The sequence below is a fragment of the Phyllostomus hastatus genome, unplaced genomic scaffold, assembly GCF_019186645.2.
Source record: "Phyllostomus hastatus isolate PE091 unplaced genomic scaffold, TTU_PhHast_1.1 phas_contig_210, whole genome shotgun sequence".
NCBI classification, from domain to species: Eukaryota; Metazoa; Chordata; class Mammalia; order Chiroptera; family Phyllostomidae; genus Phyllostomus; species Phyllostomus hastatus.
The window spans coordinates 3,030,454-3,039,122 of NW_025333737.1; the positions used below are offsets into that span (position 1 = coordinate 3,030,454).

General features: G+C 60.1%; 1 protein-coding gene across 4 annotated transcripts; it reads left to right on the forward strand.

Annotated features, from left to right (window-relative positions):
* The first annotated feature begins 609 nt into the window (after positions 1-609).
* Positions 610-8,628, forward strand: CORO6 (coronin 6). Of its 4 annotated transcripts, XM_045836329.1 has the most exons (12): positions 610-913; positions 2,100-2,353; positions 3,769-3,891; positions 4,349-4,478; positions 4,572-4,753; positions 5,359-5,478; positions 5,896-6,015; positions 6,455-6,559; positions 6,650-6,795; positions 7,160-7,217; positions 7,314-7,544; positions 7,633-8,624. In XM_045836329.1, exons 2-12 carry the CDS (start codon positions 2,156-2,158, stop codon positions 7,756-7,758), a joined length of 1,539 nt encoding a protein of 512 aa, XP_045692285.1. In that variant the 5' UTR covers positions 610-913; positions 2,100-2,155; the 3' UTR covers positions 7,759-8,624. The 4 variants fall into 4 exon arrangements, with proteins under 4 accessions (XP_045692285.1, XP_045692283.1, XP_045692284.1 ...); XM_045836327.1 differs by lacking the exon at positions 5,359-5,478 and having other exon boundaries at positions 619-913; positions 7,633-8,616; XM_045836328.1 differs by lacking the exon at positions 5,359-5,478 and having other exon boundaries at positions 619-913; positions 7,636-8,616.
* Positions 8,629-8,669: the final 41 nt, after the last annotated feature.

Here is an 8,669-nt window from a genome sequence, read left to right on the forward strand (position 1 = left end):
CTCCAGGGCCTTATGATCCAAAGAAACAGATACAGGCAGAGGGTGGGCACCGGGTAGACTGCAGACACAGGGGAGAATTGTTCTTCACTGGCTGAATTTTGACCAGATTTCTTTTCATCTCCTTAACCTTGGTCAATCCTGATATCCCTGGGTCCTGAGGGGGTTGAGAAGGGGAAGGGTTTTTCCTGGAACAGAGGCTGGCACCAACCCAAACAAAGCCCAGAATAGGAGTCAGGCTGGACATCTAAAATTTGATGGATCAAAGACCTGTGCCAGCTACTTCCCTTGAACTGTTGTTCCTAGGGGGTCAAGGTGCATTCACTCTGCTCCCCAGAGCATCTTCCGGGACCTCTCTCCAAGAGAGTCTGGAGGTGCAGTCCCACAGCCTCGGCCCGGGACCGGGCTAAATTGGGAATGCGAATGCAGCAGGAATGCAGCGCGAAGGCACCTGATCTTGCGTGGCTGCCAGCTCTGAGAGGAGCGCGCCCCCTCCTCGTCCGCTCTTCCCTCAGCGCCCAGCTCTGGCTGTGGGAACACGGGCCTCCCCACCACACCTGGGCGGGGCCGATCCCCGGGAAGGAGCGCGCACACGCGATAACTTTTGACAGTTTTCCCAGGCCAAAGCACTCGACTTTCCCGCCGCGGGAGGGGGCGGGGCACCCCTGGTCCCGCCCCTGTCTGGGCACCGCCTTCCCAGGTTGATGGCAGCAGCAGCTGGGACAGCAGGGGCGCAGGGCCTCGGAGAGCTGCAAGCAGCGGCGGGAGAGCGCAGTAGAACACTCAGGCCCCAGACGCTACGGACCCCCGGAGAGGCAGTTCCGGCGCCCTGACGCCTACCTCGGCCCCGGTGCTCCCCCAGCTCCCTCCGCAGAGCTGTCGCAGCGCGAGCGCCCCTCTGCCGGCTCAGGACCAGGTACCCTCCCTACCCCCTCTGCCGCAACCGCCGATAGTGGAGCGAGCAGGGTCTCTTGAGGGGGCACAGGTCTGCGCCCCCTTTCCCCCCCCCACCCCCCCGCCGCCCAAATCGGTCCCTGGCAGGGCAGACTTGGTGTCTATATTTGGACAGACAGTGGCCCACGCGCCCGCAGAGTGCAGACTCCTCGTCTCACAAAAACACAGTGCTGGGACAGGAGGCCAGAGGAGGGTGCGGGGAGGCCAGGCCTTAGGCCCGGGGCTGCAGAAGCGGCTTGAAGGACATGGGGATGCCAGGGGCTTGATAGCGAGCAGGAGTCAGTGGCTGGGGCTTTGGAAAAGCCCCTTGTACCCCTGAAGAAGAGCACAGGGCAGGCCCTGGCTGAAAAGGCACCTCACCCTCCTCTCTCCTGCAAATCTGGCCCTGCTCCCCGCCCCCCCTGGAGCACCCCGCCCCAGGAGGGTTTAGTAGGATAACAGGAGTCAGAGAAGCAGGACCTAAAGCATGTAGGCAAAAGCCAGAAGACCATGCTTAGGGCCTTTTGGAGAAGACAGTGTAGAGGGGAGTGGAAAGAAGAGAGATGATCCACCTTATGCTATGCCCCCAAAACGACATAGGAGGAAATTGATGGAAACAACAGCAGAAAGGACTCAGGTTAGCTAATAGGAGGGACTTCTTGGCAAAGTTTTAGAAAAAGGCAAAACCTCATCTCCCTGAATTATGCCAGAGAAGCAGGTCTTGTGGGCTGCTGCAGTTCTAGCTGGCTTTGAGCCAAGATTGGAGGGCCAAGCCCTCTGATTCTGGACAAGGTGCTTCTAGGAGATAAACCACTTCTGTGAAGAGATGCTTATCCAAAGCTGGCAATGGGAGGGCATACTGGCACTGAGGCTCCTCCCCAAACCACTTCAACTTCCAGGAAGGTTTTGGGCCCAGTGTCCCCTCAGTCTGGGTCTCTAAGAAGTCAGGCCCCACCCAAATCCCAGCTCCTTATATTAAGCAGCACTTCAGGGGTGGTAAAGAACTTTCCCATGCTTTAATCGCCTTGAAGAAATCTCCCTGCTTCTAGGACCAGATTCTGTATCAATTTATACCCAGCTCTTAGCCAGATAACCCCTCTCACTTGCCACCCTCCCCACCCTTGCCCCTGCCACACACGCACACTCTTCCTCCCTCCCACTGTTCACAGGACTAAGGACCAGAGGCACTTCTGGGCACTGAGAGCCTCCATCGCAGCCCCCAGCCATGAGCCGGCGTGTGGTTCGGCAGAGCAAGTTTCGCCATGTGTTTGGGCAGGCGGCAAAGGCTGACCAGGCCTACGAGGACATCCGCGTGTCCAAGGTCACGTGGGACAGCTCCTTCTGTGCCGTCAACCCCAAATTCCTGGCCATTATTGTGGAGGCTGGAGGCGGAGGTGCCTTCATTGTCCTGCCTCTGGCCAAGGTGAGAGATGAGGGAAGGAAGCTGTTGGGAGAACACTGGCCATGGCCCCCAGGGAGTCCTGGCAGCAGCCTCTGGTCTCACCTAGTTCCAGTCCTCAGCCAGGAGGGCGATGTGTTTGTTGGCTGCTCCCTATTCCCCAAGCCCTCCTAGACCCACTGGGAGGCTCCCTCACCCTTCCCAAAGCAGCAGCATCACAGTGGCTGCACCCACTCACAGCCCAGCACCCTGTCCCCAGCAGGGACCAGGAAGGGGTGTTGGAGATAGTTTGGAAACAGTGGAATCAGAGTCTGGCCAGATTCTCTTCCCATCTCTCCTAATGCTACACTCTCTCATGTTTTGGGGAATCTTTCTCCCTAGCCCAGCATGACCATTTGATTAAAGCACACCACACGGCACCACACAGAGGGCAGTCAGGCTCTATCTGTCCAGAGTGCCTGGCCACCTCCCCGCTGAGGTTCTCACAGTAAGGTAGAAGGAGAACGAAGTTCAGGAAGACATGACACATAAGGCCAGAGCTGTCCCTACCCCAGGGATGGGGGCCAAGCAATGACTGCCACCTTTGCTGAGTATCCTCAAGCCCCTCAGCCATCTCCACCCCAAGCATGACCTTTACCTGGATTCTGCCCCTACACCTTGTTAGGGGAGGCCCCACAGGTGGCAGGAAGAGGCCTGACAATAGCCAGTGACTCACTCTAGGACAATGCAGACACCATCCAAGGACACCATCCCCGGGGCTCAAATTTCAGCTGGAGCCACCTCCTCCCCCAGTTACAACTGCCATTCTAGTGCCACACAGCCACCCTTCTCTCCTACAGTCTGGGCCAGTGCCAGCCCCTGCAAAAGCCCCCACAAACAGCCCATAAAGACCAAAAATAGATGGGCCCCATGAGATTGAGGGGTAACAGGCACCAAGAGTGCCTGCCTGCTGCTTGTGGTTCCAAAGTAAACCAGTGACAGGTGGAGACCTGCCAAAGGTGGCTAGGAAAGGACTGTCGGGCAGATGATACACAGAAAGCACTGTGTGTTATCTCACCTTGACCTCTTCCACCAGGGGCTCCCCATTGACATCCCAACTCAGGGAACAGGCTCAAGAACAGCCTCCTCCAAGTAGGTGCTTTGGCAGAGCACAGGACCAAGAGTTCAAGTCTTGGCTCTACCAGTGGGTCTACCCTCTTGCAGTGGGTCCTCGGTTAAGTCATCTGACTTCTGTGTGTCTGATTCCCTGCAGCTAAATGACTTCCTCTCTGTCTACCTTCAGTGCAGTACAGGAAGTAGGCTGGGTGGGAGCGGAAATGCAGAGAAGGGTCTGCGAAGAGAAAATAGATGACAGAGAATTGAAATGTAAACAGGGTCACTGCCTGCTCCCAAAATCACACCGGAGAATGGCCCCACATCTCCCTCTCTGACCCCTCCAGACAGGGCGAGTGGATAAGAACCACCCACTGGTCACTGGGCACACTGCCCCTGTGCTGGACATTGACTGGTGCCCACACAATGACAATGTCATCGCCAGTGCCTCAGACGACACCACCATCATGGTAGGAGCCAGTTGGAAGCTGATGGGTAGCTGGGAAGGGGGAAGCAGGGAGGGCTGCCTCACCTGTTCTAGGGAAGGTGGTAAGGGAGGTGCCGGGTCCCAGGGCCCTGCCCTACCCAGCTCCCAAGCTATTTTTAGCTACATGCCCACCTCCTCCCAGCATGCACTGCTTAGGACTAATTATAGCCATGGCCAATTTGGGGCCTGAGGAACAGGAGGGTAGCGCTCTGAAGTCTCCGTGCTGGGGTGAGTAGGAAGGTCTCTGGAGAGCTGGCAGTGCCCCCTCCTGGCTCCCAGCTGCTTGTGACCCAGGCAGACACCACCATATCTTGCCCTGCATTTGGCACCACTCAAGAAACTCAGTAGGATTGGAGGGTTGAGGAGAGGAAGTAAGGGAGGAGCAGAGGGACAAAGTGGCTCCTCATCCCACCCATCCTCTGCCTTTTCCTCTTACCCAGGTGTGGCAGATTCCAGACTATACCCCTATGCGCAACATCACAGAACCCATCATCACACTAGAAGGCCACTCGAAGCGTGTGGGCATCCTCTGCTGGCACCCCACTGCCCGGAATGTCCTGCTCAGTGCAGGTCTGGGGGCCTAGAGGGGGTCCCTACCATAGATCTGGGGATGGGGTGGCAAAGGCAGGGCCCCGGTTGATGGTGCATGGCCACTCTGGGCAGGTAGTGACAATGTGATCATCATCTGGAACGTGGGCACTGGGGAGGTGCTCCTGAGCCTGGACGACATGCACCCGGACATCATCCACAGCGTGTGCTGGAACAGCAATGGTAGCCTGCTAGCCACCACCTGCAAGGACAAGACCCTGCGCATTATTGATCCCCGCAAGGGCCAGGTGGTGGCGGTGAGTGCCTGGCCTGCCCACTCCCCAACCCCTACCCCAGGGACCAACTGTCAGACCCCTGCATCTGAAATCCTCTGAGCCCCTGGTCCCAGCTCTCACCTCCCCCACCCCATCCGCAGGGACCAGTGCCCCCACCCTCCACCCGCGTTGCCTGCAACCACAGCTCCCTGCCCCGAGTAAGCCCGGAGCCCCCAGTTCTCTGCCCCACTCCTCTGCCCTCCCCTCCCCATCTCAGGAGCTCAGAGGAGGGCTCCTCGATTTGTGATTGAGAAGGGGGAAACCTGCAAACTATCATCCCACTAGAACCTGCATGACACCCGAGCTCCCGGACCCTTCTCCTCTCAGCCGGTACCCAGCGCTATCTTCCAGGGGCAGGGGCCTGACACTGGCTCGCAGCTGGGCCCTTTCCGCCCTAGTTGACTCGCTGGGGTGGGGAAAGGGGGGAACCCTCTCGCATTGCTGGTCCCAGCTGGGTGCTCTGGGAGGGTGCCTGCACTTGCCTCCTCAGCCTCAGTCTAACTCGGGGAGCGCGGGGCGCGTGCATGTTTGTCTGCGCCTAATGCGCGCAGCCGACCGGCCCTCTAACCCACTAACCCCGCGAGCAGGAGCGAGCACGGCCTCACGAGGGCGCCCGCCCGCTGCGGGCCGTCTTCACTGCAGACGGGAAGCTACTCAGCACCGGCTTCAGCAGGATGAGTGAGCGGCAACTCGCGCTCTGGGACCCGGTAGGCCAGGCCACGCCGGGCGCGTGCGCTCGCTACTTCGCTCGGTCAGCCCGGAGCGCTCTCCCAGGCGGTGGCCGGTGCCCAAGAGGGCCGAAGCGGAGCGGGAAGTACCCGTCTGGGAACAGCCTCGCTGCGTCCCCGGGAAACCAGCAGACATCCCCTGCTCTAGGGGTCAGCCTCCGAGGGCGCTGGAGGGCTCACCATCTACTGAGAGATGCACGCCTCCGGCTCTCTCAGGGCCCAGACGCTCCGCAGGCCCGGAGCCAGCCAGGGCCCCCGGAAGCTGAGTACTTAGACCCCCTTTTGTCTCTGCCTCTGCCTCCCATACCTAAGTCTGCAAGCTGGTTGCTCGGCCCCCCAGGATCCCCAGAACAGGCAGCTGGGTGACACCTCTCCCTGTCTCCCCCCTACCCCCAGGAGAGGTTTGCTGCCCACGAGGGGATGAGGCCCATGCGGGCCATCTTCACGCGCCAGGGTCATATCTTCACTACGGGCTTCACCCGCATGAGCCAGCGAGAGCTGGGCCTGTGGGACCCGGTAACGCAGCTGGAAGCTTGGGGTGTGTGCCCCGGGACTGGCATCACGGGAGAGGGGCCAGGCGCCCCCCACCCGCAGGGCATGCCCACCTGGACAGGGCTGGGGGCTGCTGCCCTCTTTGCAGCGCCTACCATCCCCACACCCACCCCTCTGCCCAGTTTTGCTGCGTCGCCTGAAGGAACCCACGCTGGCGCCCCCACCTGCTGATGCCGAGTCCCTGGGGGTGGTTTGCGGTGACTGCATGCAGCGGCGCGAGGGGCATGTGTGCGGGGGACTGGGAATGATGCGTCCAGGGGCGGGGCCTGCTGCTGGATTCACCAGAACTGTGGTGGGAACGCGTGAGGTTTGGGGTGGGCAGGAATCGTACTGGGGCTTCAGGGGATCCAGAAGCAGCACAGAACGCGGGACTGGACTGGTCACACCCCCTGTGCTCGGGCAGAACAATTTCGAGGAGCCAGTGGCACTGCAGGAAATGGACACTAGCAACGGGGTCCTACTGCCCTTCTACGATCCCGACTCCAGCATCATCTACCTATGCGGCAAGGTGCTTTGCGGCTGGGCGGGGAGAACAGGGGGCTGGACAGATGTGGAGGGCCCCTTCCGGGGTGTGTCTCTGAACCAACTGGCTTTGCAGGGCGACAGCAGCATTCGGTACTTTGAGATTACCGACGAACCGCCTTTCGTGCACTACCTGAACACGTTCAGCAGCAAGGAGCCTCAGAGGGGCATGGGTTTCATGCCCAAACGGGGGCTGGATGTCAGCAAGTGCGAGATCGCCCGGTCAGCAGCCTCCACCCTTCCCGCTTGCCTGCCTCTGTTCTCACTTCCCGGCGGGGAACACACGAGGGAGTCCCCCAATAGTGTGATCTTTGGGAAAGAGTGGGGAGGAGGGTGTCAAACAAGCTTGCTTCCAGTGCCAGTCCCAGTGCTAACTAGCGTGACATTCTCTGAACTTCAGTTTCCTCATCTGTAAAATGATGATAAACACCCCAGCAGAGGTGTTTTATCAGCTGGACCAACAATGTGTTTAAAGTGCAATGCCTGCTAGGCACTCCGCAAGTGTTGGCCTCCAACCGGTTGGTCCCAGGTAGAAGTTAAGGGAGTGGCATCTTGCGGGGGTGCTGAACCCCACGCTCCTTTATAGGTTCTACAAATTGCACGAAAGAAAGTGTGAACCCATCGTCATGACTGTGCCCCGCAAGGTGAGGGGCCAGGAGAGGGGTCGGGCGAGGCTCCGGGGCGGGAGGGAGCGGAGCACGTCGTGCTGACACTGGTCCCCCGTTCCTCGGCCCCCGCAGTCAGACTTGTTCCAGGACGATCTGTATCCAGACACTCCGGGCCCCGAGCCAGCCCTAGAAGCGGACGAATGGCTGTCGGGCCAGGACGCCGAACCTGTGCTCATCTCACTGAGGGATGGTTACGTGCCCCCCAAGCACCGAGAGCTCCGAGTCACCAAGCCCAACATCTTGGACGTGCGCCCGCCCTCCGGCCCCCGCCGCAGCCAGTCAGCCCAGGACAGCCCCTTGTCGGTAAGATCCCGCCAGGCTCCATCCAGTCTCCTGGGCCCCCTACCGCCCCCCTTGGCCGACACCGCCTCTTCTGTCCTCTGCGCCCCAGCAGCAGCACACTCTCGAGAGGTTGCTGGAGGAGATCAAGGCCCTTCGAGAGCAGGTGCAGGCCCAGGATCAGCGCATCACGGCCCTGGAGAACATGCTGTGCGAGCTGGTGGACGGCACGGACTAGCGCTCCGGGGACAGCTCCGAGCCCGGAGGTCCAGGCTGGGCCGGCTGCCTGGACTCCGCTGGCCCAGGGTTTTGGTCTGGAACTCGGGACCTCAAGTCTCTGGGCTGGGGAAGGAACTGCCCCCGCTCCCAGGAGGCCTAGAGAAATGGAGCGTCTCAGAGACGTGCATCCGTGGGGCTTGTGCGCCTCGTCCGGAACTCAGCAGGAACTGGCCTTGCGAGGCTGGGGCGACAGGACCTCAGCAATGGTGCCGCACGGTGAGACGTGTCCCCCTCTGTTTCTCGCTCAGGGCAGAGAACGTACTTAGTTATTAGCGGGATGCCTGGGGATATTTGGAGAACTTGGACTTGACCTCAAAAGGGTGACGATTCGTTGGGTGTCTCCAGACCGGCTGGGGGAAACTACAGCGCTTCTCCCGCTAATCAGCGCCCTGGACTCCACCAACATGAATGGTAAACCGAACAGGCATCACCCCAGGTGTACAAATAAAACCCTTTGGCTGTAGAGCTGGCCTCACTGGCCCCGCCCAGCAGAGGGGTCTCTTCCCACCTGCGGGGGAGAGGGCAGCTTCCTCCTGGCTCCTCTGCAGGACATCGAATAGAACTGGCCTGAGGGAGCCGGTTCACCATGTCTCCTCAGCCCACCCCACCCCCAGTCCTCTGCTGTGGCCTTGACTCTAGGAGGAAAACAAGACATGCTGAATGAAACTGTTTACTAAGCGCTCATTCTGTGCCTCCTGCATGGATGAGGGGTGAGGAGGGCAAGACCCACCCAGTCTCTATGAATGCTACGCCCAGGCTCCTGGGGACAAACGCAACCCTGCCCTGGGCTCAGGACCCACCACGCATCCTCTTGCCTCAGAGCCCTCCCCACACTGAAGGCCGGAAGGAACCCCCAGAAAGCAGGTGGGC

Bases quoted from the DNA above. Each gene is read 5' to 3' on its own strand.
- CORO6 (XM_045836329.1), top strand. From the start codon at position 2,156: ATGAGCCGGCGTGTGGTTCGGCAGAGCAAGTTTCGCCATGTGTTTGGG. The intron at 4,479-4,571 runs GTCTGGGGGCCT...CACTCTGGGCAG, and splicing joins GAATGTCCTGCTCAGTGCAG to GTAGTGACAATGTGATCATC. The intron at 6,560-6,649 runs GTGCTTTGCGGC...CTGGCTTTGCAG, and splicing joins TCATCTACCTATGCGGCAAG to GGCGACAGCAGCATTCGGTA.